At 41.8% G+C, this 21,369-nt stretch overlaps 1 protein-coding gene across 5 annotated transcripts in view; it reads left to right on the forward strand.

Annotated features, from left to right (window-relative positions):
- Nucleotides 1-21,369, forward strand: part of SMG7 (SMG7 nonsense mediated mRNA decay factor) — a 51,179-nt gene that overhangs the window by 6,897 nt on the left and 22,913 nt on the right. For all 5 annotated transcript variants that reach the window (XM_027723481.2, XM_027723484.2, XM_027723482.2 and 2 more), the window contains exons 2-6: nt 14,433-14,464; nt 15,668-15,785; nt 16,783-16,915; nt 19,843-20,014; nt 20,864-20,935. In XM_027723481.2, coding sequence (XP_027579282.1) covers nt 14,433-14,464; nt 15,668-15,785; nt 16,783-16,915; nt 19,843-20,014; nt 20,864-20,935 — 527 coding nt within the window. The remainder of the gene's footprint in view (nt 1-14,432; nt 14,465-15,667; nt 15,786-16,782; nt 16,916-19,842; nt 20,015-20,863; nt 20,936-21,369) is intronic.

Below are 21,369 nucleotides of genomic sequence, written 5' to 3' on the forward strand. Positions count from 1 at the left end.
CTGGGAAGCTGCACAGCTGCTGGGGAATAAACCCACAGATTTTTTCCTTAAAATCATGAGCAGAATTGCATGCACTGCTCCTGTACTTCTTAATGTATTATGAGGGAGGTCACAGGTTTCAGTGGTGTTCGGTAGAACATGGGGGTTTTCCTGTGCTGAGGGAGGAGTATGGCTTCTCCACTCCATCTTACTGCAGTGAGCAGAATAGAGGACTAACTTAATGTTTGTTGTGGAGTGACATGAGGACTCGTGGGCCATAGTTGCTCCCTGTTTCATAAAGGGTGGAGGACTGGTGGCTTTTTTCTATGTGCATCTGGAGCACTGATGTTGTCACATTTAACAAGATGTTGCATGAAGCAGAACAGTTATACTGGTGTCATCACCAGCTTCCACTGGTGCAGCCCTGCTCCCAGTCCTGCCTTTAGGCCCTGTTTCTAGAATTGTCTGGCCACTGCTGCTCCTCCCATTTGAATTTAAGAAGAACTTCTTTTCGTAAACTTGGGGACTTCCCAGATGACCAAATGAAGGGGAGGTGGCTTAAGCAGTGTTCTGATGCTGAGTATTTCAATTCCTCTGAGTTAAATCAGCAGGTACCTGTTTGATCAGTGTAATGCTGTAAGTTGGGGTGGAATAAGCATTTTTGAGTAACATTAGGCCTGCTTTCTCCTCTTTCTGTATTCCAGTAGGACTTTTCTCAGATTATTCACACTGGCTTCTGCACTCAAGGGTTTATCATAAGGAATCAGAAGGGTGAGGAGTCTCTTGGGATTTTTACAGAGCCGTGGGTGACAGACTGAATTTCACTGATGGGACTCAAATCACAGATACCCTTGAGGTACTTAGGAGTCCTGTTCTCTTCCACCTTTAGGGAAAATAAATGACATTTTTCTCAAAGAACTTATGATATCCCCGATACATCAGTCTGTTTCTCATATTTTAGTTTCATTGTCTGTGGTGTTGAAAGTGTCCTCTAGTGCTTGGCCTGATTGAACAGTTTTCCGCTTCGTCTAATATTGGTATGTGTGAAGCTGATTTTTATTTTATTTCTTTCCCCCTTTCCCCCCACCCCCTGAAGCGCTGTCTGTTTTGAGTCTGCAGGCCCCACTTGTCACACAGCTAAATTATCTCAGAGCTGCTCTCTAGCTGCTAGAAAATGAGAAATTAGTTCTGAGTGGGAAACCTTTAAGACTGATTCAGCCAAACCAACGTGGGAAAAATTTCTTCGATTACTTTAAGGAACCTCAGGCAGGGATTAGACTTTTTTGTTTGGAAGTGGTAAAACAGACCTTTTGGGCATCAAGAGACTTTATTCAATACTTACTTTGGTGTTTCATGGTGCCTTGATTTCATGAGGCCTTGATAGTTGTTCCTATTTGATCAGGCCACAGCTGAGGGCATTTTGTTTGGAGCCAGCCTGTTCTGGGGCCCCCTGGACTCCTCAGTGGTCTGTACTGTGTTATTTACCACAGTTAACCTTCCCTACATGTGAGGAAGAAATGAATTTTTGATGAATCCGTTGGGAAGACCATTTTTTCCCCTTTGTTCTATGATAATCCCATAAATTGTGCTACTGTCTGTCGCAGTGAAATTCTCCTGGTATTTGTTTTGCCATGTCCTATCTTGGTCTCACCGTGATTTGAAGAAAGCACCTGGATATTACTGTGTGTCAAACAGCTGCAACTGTGTGATAATCTTTTTTTAAACCAGGGTTTCCTTATTTTAAACCAAGGAACCTTTGACAGGCTCCAGCTTCAGTTCCTTCTGCAAGGACAGGGCCTTTGTGCATTCTAGCTCTTCATTTGAAGTACACTTGAGCCATTGAGAGGGGACTTTAGGGTAGTTTTTCCAAATTAGCTTAATAATATCTGAAAATAGAAATGATAATCATCTGTACCGATGGAGAAGGGGAGAAAGAAGGATGGGACAAGACTTTTGGCTGTTGAAGCTGTCTGTTTTGAGGTAGTGTAAATACTTGTTGATGACAATGCTATGACCAGGCTTCTGAGCATAGAGACTTGATGCAGCCAGATATTCCCTGGAAAAAATCTACCTGTTGGTCTGTTTCTTGTGAATGGCATTAAACCACATTTTCTGATATTAAAGAAAAACCCCAAGAGTGTATAAAAACCTGAAAACTGGAGCAGCTCTTAAAACTCCAACATGTGGCTTCAGTTACTAGTAAAATGGAAAACTTATTATTTCAGTTTGAAGAAAAAGGTGAGATTTCTATCTTGGTTAATGGTTATAAATTAAATTATTAAAAGATGCAGAGTAAACTCGCAGTAAAAATCTAGAAGGTGTTTGGTTTGTCTTATACCATCAATGGCATCAAGTTCAGCGTAGATGTGAAATCTTTAACTAGAAAGAAGTGATAAACTGCCTAATAAGCATTGTCAGCATTAATTTGAATTAATACAGAAGGCCTTACTTTAAGAGCATGTCACATAGATTATGTTGGGGCATGAACGTCTGGCAGATTTTCCACCCAGTTTGAACATACCCTGACTGTTTAATTTAGAGATTTATTTTGTTTTGAGGTAAATGGTTGAAAACACAGGGCCTGGGGCAAAGACAGCTGTAGGGAATTGTGGCTTTCTAGGTGTCCGGCCTTAGTTTAAGTACTAGCCTTCTCCTGGTTTTGATGTCAAAGACTAAAATAACCTCTAAAGCTTGAAACTATCCAGAAAGATATTTCCAGTGTCTTTCTTATGAAGATGTCAAGTGCTTGCTTGTGCAACTACGGACTATTTGGTAGCTTCCATCATAGACAACCAAGCAGAAGTCAGCACTAAAAAAGGTGGTGTGTCTGTCTGTGTAGTCAGAATTTGGGGATACTAATTTAAAATCAGGTAAAATTCTCAAGAGAGTCTTATCTTTAGGAATAACAGGTCTGAAACACATGAAAATCTTTTGGCCTTTAGCTGCAGGAAGTTTTATGTGTGTGGTTGAAAATGCTGTTGAACGTACGGATTTCAGATTTTGGTGTTAGAGCAGCGTGATTCGCCTGGTTTCCCTGCTTTATTGTTAAATGCTGAGGTACAGGGCCAGAATTACTCTCTTTTCAAACTTCTTTTGGACATGCTGGCATACTATACAAAAGAAGTTTGACAATGAGATCCAGCCTTTAGTGGTTGCAAAGTGAAATGCCTAGGTTGAGTTGGCTTGTGCAGGGTGAGTTAACAACTCGTAACTGTGTAGTCAACTGGTGAAATCTTTTGCCGGCTTCTTGCTTAATGTGCATGAAAGATTCAGAGAATATCTCCTCTGAGTGAGGACAGTCCCTGTCCCTTTCCTACCTTCCAAAGGTAGCAGTGGGTTGAGCAAGGCTGGTGATGTTTGCTGAGGAAATTGGTGGGAGGAAGGAGCCAGAGTGGGTGAACCCAAGCCATACAATGATTTTTGAAGGCAAGATCTGGAAATGGTTTGACAGAGTGGCCAGAATAGGCTGCTTTGGGGTATGGAGGTGACTCCGTAGGACTTCAAAACCAAGCAACAAAATGTTTGTCAGGGATAACATCAGGGTGAGGGAATGGGCTATGAAATCTTTTGAAGTCCTTTCCAGCCTTTAGATTTGATCTTTAGGTGGGATGTGTTAGTCCATTGCTCTGGAGCCTTTTCATCAGCCCTTGCAGAAGATAAAATGAGTGTAATGAACAGGTTTGGTCTGACTGTTGAAAGAGAGAGTGCAGTCTGGGAAACCGCATTCAGTTTTGTTTTCTGCAGAGTTTATGTTCAGTGTTGCCTGTGTATTTTGGTGCTGAAAAAATCTCCGGAGCAGTTAATTAGGGGTGAGATAAGGACGGGTTTATTTTGCCAAGGCTAAGATGGTATACGACGCGCGCCGGCCGTGCCTGAGAGGGTACATTTTATAATACCATCTATCCAATCCCAAATGTGTCCACCCTTTGGCCTTTCCTTTGGACCGCCCCGGGTCCACTCCCTGAGAAATGGGTCTGGGGTGTATTTTGGGACCCCCCCTTCGTCATCTTCAGCTTCATCAGAGCACAAAGGGTACATAGTTACCTAATTTTTGACCGTATTCTGTGGTTTAGGCCCTGATATGCTGTTCTGTCAACTGTTTAGGCCTCACCTTGACAAAAGACTAAACACCCTGCTGTATTCAGAAGCAGGATTGATATGGGAAGCATAGAAGGGGGTAAGAGAGTTAGGGAATGTAAACAAGGGAAAGGAACAAGGGACAAGGGGGGGTTTCTGCTTTTTAAAACCTACAATTCTTACAAGTCTTACAAATATTAGAAAAATAAAAACCATTAGGGCTTAAGGCATCATCAGAAAAGATCTGCTAACCCCCAAATTTCTCTCTACGTCATCGTAAATGAGGTACCCATTTGTAGCTGGCTGAGCATCCTGTGACCTTTTCTAGACACAGAACTAGAAAGGACTCTGCCTTAAGGTCTTGAGGTTCACATTTGAAATCAAATGGCTTTTATAAAAACACTTAGTCCTCACAAGCAGGTTTAACCTTGGAAGTTATAAATTTGCTCAGATGCCTGCTCCTAACCAATCCATTAGTTTTTGAAAGAGCAGAGGAGGTTACTGGTTAACTGGGAGTACCTGGGAGTGCTCGGCGGGGCAGTGGCAGCGGTGGCTCCATCGGAGGCGGTTTGGACCTGCTGGAGCAGAGCTGCACAGCTCAGATGGACATGGCCCAGGGAGCTGTGCCTCTTCAGCCAGGCTGGTTTTCCTCCAGACCTGTTTGTGTTTGACAGAGCTCAAAAGCCTCAGGCTGCACCTTTACTGGGGAGGGACAGTAGTGTCTCCATTTGCTTCCCTCCTCCCAGGCTAATAACATTCATTAGATATGAGCTGGTTGGATTGGTCATATGTTTCTCCTTCGGGTGAACACAGACCAGAGTAACTTTCCATATTCCAGGAGTACATGTGTTTTGGTGGTGGACTTGGGTATTGTACCTCACAGCCCTTCTAGATGAGCCATTCCTGAACTGAGGAGAACCAACAGCAGAGGACTGTGGGAGAGTTGTGTGCTGCTAAACTAGAAATTAAATCTAAGGCTCAGTAAGAATCCCTCTTTTCCCTTAGCTCCACGTAGGAGCTCAGTGAGGTATCCATGGTACTTTGTGCCACATTTTGTTAACATAAATAGTAAATATTGCTGGTTGTATTGTTTGAGGTGGTATTTTATGATCATGCCTCTTCTAGTTTATTGTAAGTCATGGTATGTGATAGAACTGCATTAAACTTGTGATGGTAGAGGATTCCACCTCTTTTTCATTTCCATATTTAATTGGGGAAAATGATTATTCAGATATTCTCTGGTTAAAAAGTATTTATTTCAGAACAGCATTGCTTGTGTGTTTCTGGTAGAGAATGGGGAGCAGCTAATGAGACTCCTGTAAATGATTGACAGTGATATACTGAGTACCCATTTAATTACCAGAAATGGAGGATATAATTCTCCCTGACTGGTGTTCAGCCTTCTGCTGCTGTTGTGCTTTTCAGAGTGTGGTTTGCATTTAGTTTCAAGATGGAAAATTGAAAATAGTTTCTAAGATGCAGCTTGCAATTAGGATGATACTTGGATGTAACCTGAGTGTTATTGTCAAGGCTTGTCCGAACCACGCAGTGTCCTTTCACACTGCAAAATCCCTTAATTATGAAAAATTGTTTAAAACTTTCAGGTATGTCACGTTTGCGCATAGATGTGTGTTTTGTGTCGTGGTGACATGATTGGGAGTTAATAAAATGAATGGGATTGGGCAAAAACCAGGTTACAATTGCTGAATGACTGCAACTAGTAGTTTAGATATCAGTAATTTTGCTTTAGGCCTTATGTTTTTGGAGGCCATGACTGTCTGGGCATAGATCTCGCAGTGTTAGTTGCTGGGAGAGCACGTGTTGAAAACACTGAACTCCACTGTGTCTGTTGTAGGTAATGCTACAAACACAGTGAGAAGGATTACTTATGCTTTTCTCCTGCCACCTCTGATTGTCATATTTAATGCGTTTGCTTTTTGTCCATCTGCTCCTTAGCAAGGAAGACAATGTCTTGAACTCCCAGCAACTGCCTCCTCCTTACTGGTCATCGCCTCCCGTGGCGATGTGAGTCATTCAGCGTTACTGAGCATAAGGCTCAGCGTTTGCCACTGGACCAGGAGCAATTTGAGGCAGGGATTGAGAGGCAGGGGGTCTGTAAAAAACACCAAAAATCAGTAAGATATCTGGAGTTTATATCCTGAGCTGTTAGTGGAGGCTGGAGGCAGCAGGAAGCTTGTAGAGCTGAAACCAGGACTGAAAGGGCTGCAGGTATTGCCCTCCTGATGCCGAGTGGGGCGGACTTTCCAGGGGAAATGCATGTCACCGCTCTGCAACTCCCTGCAGGAGAGAGGGCACGTTTTATCTTCATTGCAAATGTGGCACTGAACTGACTGTGTAATTTCCTTCCTTTGAGCTGGATTCTCTATGCTTATCTGGGAGATCCTGTGCAGTGTTTGGGGAGGGCTGGCATCTGCCACCCAACTGGAGCTGATCTGGCTTCTGCAAGGCTGGCTTCAAGGACAGAACTTTCTGAAACTCATTTGGTGATACCCAGCTGAAGCTGATCTCAGTGCTCAGGTTTCTGCATTTTCCATCATTCTGGACGTGGCTTTCATACTGCAAAAGCTGTTAAAAGAAGTTAAATAATACGTATTTTAATATCTGCTCTCTGCAGTTTCCAGCTCTTAACACAAGTGAAGGTTTTACCAAGTCAGAAACTGCAATATAACAAATTATTGCTGGTGTTACTTTATATTTGTCACAACTGAGACCTGGTATTGTCTGCACTCTAATCAGGGTGGATTTGAAAGAGAAAAAAATAGTGATATTACAAGGGTATAATTTTGTTTGTTTGTTTTGTTTGTGCAGTGTGTTTTTGGTTTTGGTGGGGGGTTTTTGTTTGTTTGTTGGGGTTTTTGTTGTTGTTCAGAAAGTAATTCTGTTGCTTCTCCTTGCTCAATCACAAAACCTTGTGGTAATTACCATGGGAAGTAAGGTAGTTTAGATGCAAACCTCTTACATCCCTCTTAGCACCGGAGTCCTAAGGACTAATAACCCTCCTGAGTGCTTCCCAAAAGTTCCATGTTGTGGCTAGTGAGGGAGCAGAGCTTTATGGGTTTTGGTCCCTTTTTTAAGGAAGAGGGCTGTTTATGGCTGAGTGGATTGGAAGGCAATCTTGAACTTTTTGTGCCCTTTTTGTGTACCTTAAAGATTGCTTTAGTTTTGAAAGATGAGCTTGTCCAGTGGGTTGCGTAAAGATTAAGGAGATACAAACATGGATTATGTATTCCATTTTAAATGTTTTGCCTTTCACTTATTCTCAGGTCAGCTGCAAAGCTGACATGGTGTCAGCCAGTGCAGTAAGTATGTTACTTTATGGATGCTGGTAAACAGAGTATTCCATAAAAATATTATTTGTTGACTGTTTGCTATTAGAAATTTTTGTTTGAAGGTATTCCTTAATATATGAAAAGGTATCCCTGTCTTGAAGCACCACACATATTAAGCATCCATTTTTTATTTATTGAGTGTCCTTTTTATGGTTATTAAATTGTTATTACTGTTATTAAATCTGAATTTTTCTATACTGAAAACACTGCCAGGGATACCTGTGGAGCTACACCATCAGCTCCTGGAAGGTAAACGAGGTAAAGGTGAGTGGAGTTTTTGTGCTTTTCTTTCTTGGGCAACATCCATTCAGAGGTTATTTTTCTCCCTGTTGGCTTTACTAAAATTCCAGATAACTACTGGTCAAGATGGAGAGTGAAAGAATGAGTGAATAATCAGTATTTAAAAGAAGAGTGAATAATCAGTATTTAAAAAATATCTTTACAAACCACTGACTGTGGAAAATGCAGCTGAGGAGAGGGAGAGCAGAGACTTAGGTGGAGGCAGTGGAATGCTCAAAGCCTGAGCAGAGTAGGAGACTTGTACTTCCCTTTGTGCAGCTTAAATTGGGGATTCAGCACATACGAACTTCCCTTAGGGGAGCTTTTACCTGTTGGGCACCTAATCTTAAAATCTTGAGACAAAGGAACTGACTTCCCTGAGACTGGAGGAAAAAAATGAGTTTGAATGAAGCTGACTGTGAGGGCACTTTTACCCTTATCCAGGGAGGAGGGTTGTCAGTTCTAATCAAACTTGGACAGAGTTGCTCTTGGTGATTGCATTTTGAGGATGATTATTATGACTTGCTTCTAATAGAGCCTGGACTAGGAGAAGGGCGGAAGATGGGATTAAGAAAAATCCTATTCTGTGTCCTCATTTCTCAACATCCTTCTCAGCTAAGGTGAAAACACAAAAGGAATAGCGCAGGATTCCCTGTGGAGGGGGTTTGTGTTCAGGTGGTAATTGCCTTGCTTTAGCATCTGCTTGCAGAAGTGTTGCTTTTTTTTTTTAACTCATTGTAAAATAATTGTTTCCGTGGCTTTGATCTTCAGCTATAATCTGATTAAGCTGCAGGTCAAAGAAATTAGCTGTACCCTGACTTCAGTTGCCTGTAACAGCAAAAATAATCTTTAAACTAGTTAGTGTGTAAAATTGACAATAAGGTGGTTCTGTTGAAGATGTTTTTCATTTCCATATGTGTGAGGAAGAGTTTCCTTTCAGTGTAAAAGGCACATGGAGCATTTAGCTCTGTGACCCACAGCCTGAAGATCTCTTGCTACCTCAGTGAGAGCTGACATCACCCAAACCTGCCTGCTCCCAAAGAAAGTGATTCCAGCACTTCAGGAAAATTACGGTCATTTAAATTAGGTGGCAACTCTTGCAAGTTGGGAATGTTAAGAACTTGTTCTATAAAGGTAAAGCTGTTAAAAAAGCTGTTAAGTAGTACATATCTGTTGCACAAGTGAGTAGGTAGAGTCTGTACACAAATAATTAAATAAAATCTATATTGGACACCATATACCACTGCAAAATCCTCGTTTCATCGAGTCACCTATTCAGGAAAAGATGTGTCAGGCTGTTAACTGGAGCTGCTGTCTGACGTCTGTTGTATTCAGGTGACGTTGAATTAGTAGGGGAAAGAAATATCAGAGATGAAGTTTATTTACGAGTTCCCTGCTACTGTTATTCAGGCAGAACTGTCTAGGTTTGTACACAATCCTAAGATTGCTATAAAAATATTTCCCTTTGATGGGTCCTAATTAGATACACAGTTGCTGTCAACAAAACAGTTCAGAGAAGTCAGAGTTCTTTGTCTTTCAGAATCCAATCTTTAGCAGTGTGCCAGCTGTAAAGGATTAGTGCCCAATGAGTCTCTAAAAACTGTAAATAAAGCTTTATATTTTAGCAAGTGTTAGTGGGAACTCTTAGGAATTGAAGGAAAAACGCTTATTTCCCATAAAACTGTCAACCACTTGTATCAGATAGCAAGTTTTCCTCAGTGCTGAACTCCAGATGTGAATGTGTCTTGGGTACAGTGTTTGGGGGCTTCTGAGCAACCAAGTTCCCCTAAATGTGCTAGAATGGTATGTAGAAAATGTGTGTAGAATATTCAGTACCCCTGCTGTTAGTGTTTCCTACTGCTTTCCCCTGCCCTGGATCAGCATGGGTATACTTAAATAAAGACAAATAAACAAAAAGCCCACTGAGGTATTATAAGTTTTTCTTGAAGTTAACTGTTTTGAGGAAAATCTACTGTAGTGGTTGCTGGATGTTGCTTTGAAGTTCCTACTGGGTGTGAGTCTTGCCAAATATTGCAATTGCTAAAGTACAATTTCAAGTGTGTTTGACTTTTAGTATGCTAGCATAGGAAATTTACCTTTCCTACCCAAAATGAAAAATTTTCTACATTTAATAACCCTAGTTTTCTTTCTGAAAGGGAATTTATTCTGGCAGTGCCCTTGATGAGCCTTGGGATCAGTCACCTCCTGCTGAGGCGGGTTAAGGCTGCATGCGCTTTTCATTGTGGTACAATTTCTGCATACACCTCCTGGGAAGAGAAGTGCAGGGATATAAATTCCTGCTTGGAGTGAAGCTATCCTGACCATTTAGTATGATTTTTAGTTTGTAGAATCACAGAACAAGTGGTTGGATTCTGATTGCTTTCGTAAGCCCAGCTGCCTGGATTCATTGCCCATTTTAGTCCTGTAAATCCTCAATTCCTTATCAGGGGAGCTGTGTTACTGAGATTTGCAGGGGGAACTGTTGCAGCTGCTGGTGCTTAGGGCTGCCAGGGGAAAACCGGGTGAAGTTCCCCTCCAGGCACGGTGGAGAGCAGAGTGTTGTGTTCAGAGCTAGTTTTATGAGGTCTGGGGTTTTCCACGTTTTTTTGGTGAACTTGTGCTGTTGTAAATCATGGCTGGCTCATGCTCACTGTGAAAATGAGAGAGGTGTGGTGCAAGTGAGGCTTGACTTTGACTTTCAGAAACAGAGTGTGTTAGCTGGGTAACACAAAACTGCTGCTTTGGAAACTTGGGCTTAATTTTATTTGCTTATCTGGGCTTGATTATGAAGCTTATTAGCAAACCCCTGCTTCTGTAGAACAGATATTGCCCTGTTGGAGATGCAACGTGGTGTATGCAGAACTAAAATTTGTTATTAGTTATTTAGTTATTAAAATATGCTAATGATAACAGAACTGAAGAATAGATATTGGAACAGAAACGAGCTGTTTTGGGGATGACAGTAAAATGGATCCATTTGTTTAGTGATACCCAAATGGAGGTTGAAGTGAGGTGCAACAAGAGGAAAACTTGAATAGAATAGTTAACCAGAGAGGTTGTATGATCTTTTCTTGTAGGATTTTAACATCAAATTAAGCAAACTTGTTCTGGCGCCGAAGGCTGAGTGGGGCTGCATGATCTTTTGGTGTACCTTTCAGCCTCCCAGTGTGATGGGTTAAACCACTTGAAAATGCGTATGGGAGAAACATCCCGATATTTGTGGGGTTTCCTTTCCTGCAGTGTTTGGGGAACGGCTTGTTTACTTTTTCTGCTTTGGGAAAACTTAATTGATCAAAAATGCTAAAAACTTGGAAATGGAAAGATGAAATGTGGTTTTCTTGTCTTCCTTGGCTAAATCTAGTGGTTCATTCCAGGCTAAAAGTAGTGTGTGAGTTCCAGCAAACCAGGAGTTTATATACTCCCAGGTTCTTAAGAAAAGAAAACTTGCCTTTGCCATCTGCGAGTACTTAAATTTTAATATATCTAATACCTTCAGAACTTCAAAAGAAAGTCCTGGCTACTGTGTTTTAAAGTTTTGAAGCTTTTCAAGTTCATGAATAAAATGAAAATTCCTTTAGGTGTCAGACTGTTTTACTGAGTTGAGCGGAAGGCTTTTGTATTTGAGTCTCAAGTTTGACTGAAGCACGGGACTGAGTTTATATTTGGTTAGGAAATTATAAAGAGTAGCTATCACAGTATATATGAAGATGGTATGTCATCTAATGGGAATGCTTGAAATACAGTTTTTTTGAACTATGGTTTGTGCTTATTTGGCTTTGGACCAACAGACTTGGGGAAACTTGAATTGAAGACTGAACTTCTGATCCAGCTGGGCAAGGAGGTACTTGAGGATATTCTTGAAATGATGAAGTGTGTAAGCAAGCTGTACCATGTCTCCTGGCAGGCAGTGGTTTTTGACCCAGAATGAGTCGTTTTAATGGAAATTCAGTATGCGGCGGTGCAAGAAAATACAAAAAAAGCTTGTTAAAATGCTTGACAATAAAAGGAACCATTGGCACTGTCAGAAACTCTTATCACTTTTCAGTGAATGCCAGTCTGTGCCTACAGGAGTCTCTGAGCACCAGCAAAGGCTCCTTGGTGCAGTCTGTTCCAGTAACAGGTAATACATCTTTTCTCTCGAGGTGCTACTGGTGCAGAACAAGTGTGGTACCCAGGCTGCCCCCTCTTATCCTGGCTTAGGATGTGTCTGTTTTAAATAAAGGTTGGTTTGAGGTGGAAATGAGACACAGCATGCTAATGTTAGACCTACTTTACTAATTCTGTGGCCTCTAGGAAGTATTGAAATAATTTCCATGCATTTTATTAAAAATTAAAGTAATAATCCCCTCAGTGTAGCTTGTTGCAAGCTTATAAAATATAAAAGATTGTTTGCATTATGGCTCCTGAAGAGATTGGTGCTAAAGGCTCTTGTTCTGTAAGCCCGTGAGTATTCTCCTCCAGAAAAGGAATTTTTAAAATAAGTCTTTTTGGTAGAAGTTCAGTTCCAGCATATTATTAGGGCTGTGCATTTAGAGAGCATCTGCTAGCAGTTGCAGTGATGGTTGAGGCTCTCTTTCATATGAATTTTCTAGGCAACAGTGAGGCAAAACTTTATGAAAAAAAAGCCTTTATAGTGGTGCTATTTGTATTTCCCCCTCTAAAAATTAGCACTTAACATAGTGGAAGGTAGTTCTGCACAAGTAGTTTTCAGAGGAGCAGTTCTTGGCTTCTAAAGGGCAGAGTCTTAATGCGTGCAGGAGAATTTCGGGCTCGTGTTTGCTGGGGCAGTACTGTGTGTCCTGTTCGGGCTGAGCCGCTCAGCAGGATCCGTGGCTTTGGCAACACAGCTCGTGTTCTCAGCTCAAAGCAGACGTTTGCACAACTGGCAGGTAGATGTTTAAAGTGTGAGCCAGACTGCAGGAACTTGGCTGGCTGTTCAAAAAAGAGAGTCTCCAGCACCTGAGCAAGTCAGCTTTTCCTTCTGAGCAGTGGCTTCGCAAACCTGGCTCAGCTTTGTGCCTGACTGGACTGGCAGGTCAGCGTTGGAGAGGCTCCCGAGGCACCCAGAGGTGGCTGCCGTCCTTCCTCGGCTCCTCTTAGCTCCCTGGGGGACAAGATCTGCTCTTTCTGGCTGCAGCGATGGGGAGACAGCTTTTGGACAAGGAAGAAATGTTTCTTGGGCTTTCTGTGTTCTCATGACACAATAGCTAAATTTTTGCTCACTTGTCTCAATAATAGGTTATCTCTTCTTCCAGTGCTCTCTGCTGTTAGGAGTTAAAAAATCATTAGCACCTTATTGAAATAAATAAAGAGAAGTTGTCTTAAAGATATTAAACTTGTGAAGCAGGTGACGAAGATACAGATTTCCTTCTGTCACCAGTTAACATATTCTTGACTTAATTAAATCTCTGGGAGCATCCCACTGCTTCTTGGATGATATGCAGTGGCCTTGGTGAGCTGCTATAGATATTTCTTGTATTTAATAAACAGATATTTTGTGAGGGGACTTTCTCCTAATGATGCGTATCCTATTCTGATATCTTTTTAATCCTCATGTGGATCTCAAAACCTTCCCAGTAATTTGTGGCCAGTAGGTAGAACCCAGAACAACCTGAAAAGCTGTTTTTACAGTCACCACATCATAATGGCAAGAGAAAGTATATGCTGGTTTCTGAAGCCTCTTTAGGGATTAGGTGGTGCTTTCTCCTGGTTCCCTGTTCTTTCCCAAGCTGGCACCTGACATTGATGTTAGTCACAGTGCAGCTTTCATCTAGTTTTTTTGCTGAGGCGGGTGAAGCAAGCATTTAATGTGCCAGGAGGATTCCACATCTAGTGTGGGAAAATTGCACTCTGCACGTCTGTGCCACCATTTGAATGCAGCAAAAGCATAGGGATATGTTCCACCCAAACCCAGCCTTGTGTCCCCTCTGCCAGCCCTGAGTTAATTCTGTGTCGCTCAAACAGGCCAGCAGTGCTGCTCCTTGAAATTCTATGTATTGCTGACACAGTGATTAATTGTAGCATCTCCATTGCCTGTTTCATCCAGACATTGACCATTCCTAAATACTTATTTATTGAGGATTGTATCCTAATATTCCTTTGCTTGAGAAACTTTTTGCCAGCCTGCACCAGCAGTGGGGATTTGCAGAGGATGTTCAGTGCAGGAGTCACCTGTAGTTGCCATTTTTTCCTGTATGTGCTGTATGTTTTTTTACTTGAAAACCTGATCAAAGCATGACTTTAGGGAAGCAGTTCAAGGAAGAGGTAACTGGGGAAGCCATAGTCTTTATCACTTCTCACTAAGGAAAACTAGTGCAGCACAGAGGCAGGAGGGCTCTACCAATGTGCTGACAGGCACTGATGGGAGTTTGCTTTGCTCTCACCGTTGGCTACTGCATTTCACATGTGACAACTTAAAGTTAATATCGAATTCCCAGGTCAGGTAAGTGGTATCACTGATGTTGGCAGGATGCTACTGCCACGTAAAGCTTGAAATATAAAGTATAATGTAACTGGTTTTTAGGTTGTAGTTTTTTGAAAAGAGGCTTAAGCAGGGAAAAGTGAACAGTGCTTTATGGGATGAGCTAGAAGCAGTCACACTGTTGAGCAGCAATAGCTCAAATCCATGGGATGAACCAGAGCAGTGTGGGTTGTAAAGCAGACCGCCATTGCGTGAATGTGCTTTAGCATAATTCAATTATTTTGATCAGTCAGTTTCTAATTTATTGTTTTATTGCTTTCTTACAGGCAGGCAGAAGTCCTGAAGGCTGACATGACAGGTAATTGCCTCGATTATATAATTGATCTATTTGATTCTATTTGATTCCTGGGTTTGTTTTCCTTTTGTGTTCCTTATGCTTATCCTAAGAATTCTGTGGAAAGTGTGCGACTTCATATTAAAGGCTTGTCCTCTCTATGTAAGTAAATAGCATTTTACCAATTGTGCCCCTCTTGCCTGTGTCTAAAATGTATTTTTAAAGTTGACTTTGGATGTTCTAAACATTTGGAGATGGAGGTCATGCCTCTGCTCCTCTCTGAGATTCCTGCCTGGACTAGCACAGGGACTGCTGTACTTGGGATTAGCCAGGATCTGGGTGGTTTTGAGGAACCTTGGTGGTGGAAGTGCTGATCTGAGCATTACCCCACGTGTTGTGAAAGTGCAGCCCTGCACACTACGAAATGCTACAAGCTATGATTTAAGTTGTTTATATTAAGGCATCAGCTTCACAGTACAAGCAGTTCCCTTAATGAACCTCTGCTCAGGTGTGCTTTGCCATGTGAATGTAGCAGGTTGATGTGTAGTCCCCACAGGAATATTAAAACTACCTAGATCCACCTAACACATCTGGATGGTTTCCCTGGGGTGAGGCCCATCCCTGTGCTCCTGCAGCCCCAGCCCAGGTGATTTGCCAAGGCACAGGAAATTGGACTCTGTAACTCCAGATAGCAGGGAGCAGTGTCTGCTCACTCTCACCCTCCCTCCCTGATGGAAAGCAGATGGCTACCAGAGAGTTAGGAAATGGCAGGCATGCAGGAATACTTGCCCACAGTGTTCTCCTAAATACCAACAGCATGTGTCCAGGGACTGTCCTGTTTTGCATCCCTCTATGGATTTATTTTCTGTGAATTTTTTCAGGCTATGCTGGAAGTTTTTCTAAATTCATCCAGTGGCAAGGAGTTCTGCAGCTTAATGACTCCTGTCTGTTTTGGTTTTTAACTTGCCAGCTGCTGACTTAGCTCACGTCTAGTTCTGGTGTCGTAGGAGACTGATCAGTTAATCAGTGATCACTCAGCCCCCAACCCATCTGTAGTTCTTGTATTTCACTATTCTGATGAATCTCTGATAAAAGCAGGTGTTTGGTTTTGTGTCTTACACTGAGCTCTGTTCTTGCATTTGGTAGGTGAGTGAAAAATCCGAGTAACAACATAAATTTGAGTGCTACAAAACCTGTTGTGTCTTTTTTTTTTTCTTTGTTGCTCAGATTCGAAGCTGGGTCCAGCAGAAGTCTGGACGTCCAGACAGGCTCTACAGGACTTATATCAAAAAATGCTAGTGACCGATTTGGAATATGCTTTAGATAAAAAAGTGGAGCAGGACCTGTAAGTACCTCAGTACATTTTTGTGTATATATATGTAATTTGGGCTGATGAGCAGGAAGCCCTGAGACTTCCCGAAAAGTGAGTGTATCCTGTGAAATGGTTGTCTTATTTCCTTTAAAATGAGAGCTGTGTGAGAATGCACTGCAGAGCCAGTGAAGAGCATTCAGTAGGTTAGTATTTTACCTCTGGCAATTTAGTAGCAGCCAAGTCATGCAGAAGTGGGTTTTGAAGAGCCAGATGGAGGGGAGAGAGCTAAGGAACATCAGTCTGTGGTGCTGTCAGGGAAGGGCTGAAGGCTGCAGTTTCCAGAAAGAAGAAAGTTTGCCTGGTGTAATCACCTGGAGCTTTGAGCAAGGTCTAACAGGAGTTGGGTAGCTGCTCAAGACTCTCATTTTAAGCCTTCTTACGTATTGCTGAGCAGAGGGAGGAATATCAGGGGAAAACTTAGTGGGGTGCTCATGGCACCTTAAGAATCAGGAAAAGATCCTGCTGGGTTTCCTCCATGCCCTGAGTCCATTCCCTGGTATTTAAGATGCAGACATGGGTTGTAACAAGCTTAGTTAAGTGAAGCATGTGGTTTTTCCAGCACTGAGAGAAGTGAGATAAGTAGGCTGGCTGAGTTGTCCTGTCCATGCCTGCAGTTACTGAATGATTTTTTAACCCTCACCTCTACACCCCACATCTTGTTTTAGAGAGTAAGTTCTATGCTGCTTAAACCAGAACAATTACAAGCAAATATTATTGTTGTTACAGTGTTACTTGTATATATACACATGTATATGTATGTTAGCATATACACATATATCAGCATATAGATGTGAGAGGTGAGGAGAGGTGGTTATTCCGTATTTAACATTGTATCTCATTTGAATGTTCCCTGAATTTGCATATTCTTCATGTCTGATGCTATGTAATTAAACACTTCTTTCCTGTTGCTTATGTCATCTACGTAAGACGCTTCCAAATTAAAAAGGAAAACCGTTTTTCTTGTTTTCAGTTGGAATCATGCCTTTAAAAATCAGATCACGACGCTACAGGGTCAGGCGAAAAACAGAGCAAATCCAAATCGGAGCGAAGTTCAGGCGAACCTTTCTCTGTTCCTAGAGGCAGCTAGTGGCTTCTACACACAGGTGAGTTGCAGTAAGTAGAGGAAGGGTGGGAGGGTCAGTTTTAGGGGGGTAAGGTCTGTTCTTTTTCCTTAGCATAGGAAACTATTGCTGTACAGGCTCGAGCAGTGCACCTCACTGAGCTGGTGCTCTCAGCAGGACATGGCTGCGAAGCTGGTCATGTGCTTTCTTTTGATCAGCTGTAGTCTTGAACTGGAACTTCTGTGCATCTGCTAGGTGTTTTGGTACAATTCAAGTTCCCCTCTAAGAGAACCTTATTTAAAACCTAAACCCCACTGTTTCGGTAAGGTCGAAGGTCCGTTTCTTACTGTACTGTGCTGTGACTGCTCAGTGAGCATAAAGCAGCAGGAAGGGGTAGAACAATCCTTCCTCGCTCTGGTCTCTGGCTTTCTGACTGTGCATCTATTGCCTTCTTGAGCTTCTTTATATGTGAATCCTCCAGCTGTTAGGAGGTCTAGCCTTCCTTGGCTCTCCAGGCCTTCGTGGAGCCCTTTACTCTGGTCTCTGCAGTGAGTGCAGAATTTTGTCTTCTAATTGTAATGTCTGCGAGTAACAATGACACTAAAAAAAACCCAAGCCCAACAAACATGTTAGCTGATGATTTCGTTGGTACTCTTAGTTCTTTTTTTTTCTGCCACTTCTCTAAAACTTCCCATTCAGCTTCTCATTACTGTGTATGTATTTGTGGGACATTCCTTTCATTCCCTATATAGTGAAGGATAAGCAAAGATAATCAGTTTGTTCTTGGACTGAGTTACTCAAGTACAGAACTAAGTGCAGAAAATGTAGATGCACAGGATGTGTGTGATGGCCTGATGTTTTTCTGTGTCCCTTTCTTGTAACTCCTAACACTGAGGATGGGCAGTTTTTTAAGAACGTGTCCATGCTACATACATATTTAAATTCAGCTTTATTTTCTCAATAATACCTGACTTAGTGCCCACCACAGTTGTACACTGAAGTAGGGTGGTTGTACCTAAGAGTATTATGTAGCATTTACAATACGTAATGTCTTGCTGTTTTTTTGATCAAGACTCCCAAGTTTACAAGCCTTCAGTCTTAATTCTATGTTTTTGTTAACATTTACTTAGAATTTTATACTTTGGCTCTAGAAACTTTTCTTCCCCTTAAGCAAAACAATTGTTGAGTGCTCTTGTGATAAGTATATTTTGTGAAAATTTCAGTTAATCGCAAAAGGGATGCAATTCCTGTTCCTTACGTATTTTTGCCCACACTCTTTCCGATGTTAGATTACAGCTTGTAGATTATGGAGAATAAGAGTCACTGTGTGATAAGAGCCTTATTAAAGATAATTTGCCTTTCCTTCCCTTTCCCCCCTCGTTTGGTGTGTGCTTCAGCAACACTGTGGTTGCCGAATCCTCTCTCTCAGGTAGTGGTCTGACTAAACTTTCTGTCACGGCTGGTTTGCACTGCCTTCAGGTTACAGCACTCACAATAGGTCATTCTTACTGTACCAATTCCCAGTTTGATTCCAGACATCTGCAAGGCCACCCCACGTGTTTTTACAGAATCCTCGTGGTTACCCTTTTTCCCCTTCAGTATTGTTTCTTGAAAGCTGCTTATTTGACAGCCTGTGGCATGTTTGCTAAGGGTTTTCTACCATCTCCACCATTTGTCTTGCAAAAGCCTTGTTCTTCCCGGCAGTGGATCAGGGAATTTTGCTCTTCTGAAGTTTGACACCATAGACTGGCTTTTTTTTCTCTGTTTGCTGTGATGTTCATCATCCCATTTTCAGTCTGAAGACTCGGCTCAGCCGAGATACCTGCTCTCCAGCTGAGAGACCTGCGTGAACGACATCTTTGAAAGAGAGCATGAGTTCTCTTAATTCAGCATGTTGGAAGATGTCAAGTTTCTCTTTTTTATCCAGCTTTCATCTATGAGATCCCTCTTCGTCAGGGATTTTTGTCTACTGTGTAAAAGACAGAGCAAAAGAGGGAGGGAGGTGTAACACAAACCTCTCTCTGCAGCAAGCAAAAGCATCGCGTAGTGTGTTTAGCTGTTGACAGAGTGTGCATCTCTGGGCTTTCTCTGTGCCTTTATCTGGAAGTGGAACCCTGCTGCAGGGCTGTTTTATTTGGAGACTGAGCATGTTCCCAGCTGGGAGAAAGTCTGTCACTTCTTACCTGCATTTTTAACCCTGTAACTCAGCAGAACAAACACTTTTCATCACTCCCTCATTACTGTTTCTTTCCAGAGTATTTGCTGGAGTCCATTAAAAAAAAATTCAAAAGCACTAATTGGAAGGGCAGAGTTCAGGTTTTAATTCAGTCAGCTTTTGAGATACTTGATCAAGTAGCTGGTATCTTGTTCCTTGAAAGAGTCTCACTATTGACTTACCACAAATATTTACTGACAGCTCAGCCACTGAACTGTTCCTATTGCCTCATTGCTTACAAATTTGGTATTGTTCCAGCTCCTCTCTAAAGTTTAAGTTGGGATAGTGCTGTTTCTTACATTGGAACAAGCTGATTTGGGGGTTGAAGGACATTCTTTTCTATTATTTTCAAAGAATAGTGTCACTTCATCAAGGTATAAAACCCATGGTGTTCCTCTTGAGTGCCCAACTTAAAAACAATCAAAACAAAAAAAAATGATAAAACCACAAAACCCAACAAGATTTGTAGACCTCTCATAGCCCATCTCCATCCTTGGTGGTTTAAATATCACGAGGACTGAGTTGCTTACTGGTTTGGGATGGACAACTCTTTCTTCTCTTCCCAGTTCTGGGCAGACTACTGTACTATGGAGCTCGAGGATTTCCATATGGAAAATGTAATTTGAAGTCTCACTTGTTTACACTGTTTAGCTAATCTGTGCCTCCAAGTGATGCTCTGTTAGTTTTGTTACTTGCTTCTATGCTTTTCTGGTGACTGTCTCTAGTTGCTGCTAAACTCGACCTGTTTTTGTAGTTATTACAGGAATTGTGCACAGTTTTTAATGTAGACTTGCCGTGTCGTGTAAAGTCTTCCCAGCTGGGAATCATTAGCAATAAACAGACGCACACCAGCGCCATAGTGAAGCCACAATCCAGCTCCTGCTCTTACATCTGCCAGCACTGCCTTGTTCACCTTGGAGATATTGGTGAGTTGGGGAGGGAAAAAGAGGTGGGATGTTGAGTTCTACCTGTGTTCAGCTCTCCTGAGAGGGATCTTCACATAGCATGGCCAACTGCTGGAGCAAGTGTGCTCCAAATTAGTAGCCACTTGATGATTGTGCCTTTTGGTGGTTGCTGAAAGGGGAAAGAGCTGGAAAGAAATGCTGTTAGAGTTTTCTAATGTGTGTTAACACATTAACACATGGCCACAGTTAACCACTGGCTTTCTGCTAGAATCTGTCTTGTAGTGTTCTAGTCATGTTCTAGCTGGTAGGCACAGGGAAATGTTGAAAGCAGTAATTATTATAAAAGCTTGTTGCAGCAGGCTAGCACACTTCTCCATTCCAGAACATCAACATCTTAGATACAAGGGCAACAGTTAGAAATCCAGACTCTCATAAACCAGGTTTCTTTTTTAGATTAAGTACAACAGGTTTATTTTTTTCTTGATTTGAGTAGAACTGTGTGTTGTAGAAAGTTCTCTTTTCACAGGAATCTGCAGCTGCTTTTGGAACAACCTAAAAGCAGATCTAGTTGGTGATTGTGCAAATGGGGATGAAAAACATTTGTAGCTCTCTGGCTGTGGTGCTGTCACACCTTTGTAGTTAAGAACTGCTAAGCTGTAACACTGGGTCTGAGGCAAAACAACTACCTCAAAATTCAACAACCACCTCAAGATTCAAATCCTGGTGCTGTTTGGTGTCATTGTATGTTCCTCTGACATTTATTCCTAAAATAATAGTAAAATGCTCTTCAGGTAAACTGGGTTATATCAGAGTAAGTGCAGGAGAGTTTGATTTTATGCCTCAACTTGGTTTTTTTTGCTATTTCCTTAGCTCGCTATAGGAATCAGACCAGCCAGGCAGAGTCGTACTATAGACATGCAGCTCAGCTTGTCCCTTCCAATGGTGAGTCTGGGATACCTTTTCAGTTCTTAATTCCAAAGAAGGGTTTGGGGTATAGCTTTTCCTGTGTGGCAGTTGGAAACCCGGACTTTTATATAAATCTCCTTCCCCAAATTCTCCAAACAACCATGCAACAAAGCCTGACCCACCAGTAAATCATTTAGGTAATGGTTATTTGCATGATCTGTGTCACTTGTCTCCTTTTTGGGAAGTTTTAGAAACAAAGAAGGTAATACACAGCTTTGCTGCTGCTGTTCTGTGTTACATGCATACATTATAAAGGACAATTAATGAAAACTTGCCTACCACCGGCATTGCTTTTTTTTTCTTTTATTGTTTATTCCCATGCCCATTTTATAAAGTTTAGTAGCTAAAATAGCATTTTTCAAGTTGCTCATGTAAGTTAATGAATTCTTTAGTTCAGGGATCTAGCTTTT

Source organism: Pipra filicauda, unplaced genomic scaffold (assembly GCF_003945595.2).
Source record: "Pipra filicauda isolate LSUMZ 115617 unplaced genomic scaffold, ASM394559v2 scaffold185_size1782982_pilon, whole genome shotgun sequence".
Taxonomy (NCBI): domain Eukaryota; kingdom Metazoa; phylum Chordata; class Aves; order Passeriformes; family Pipridae; genus Pipra; species Pipra filicauda.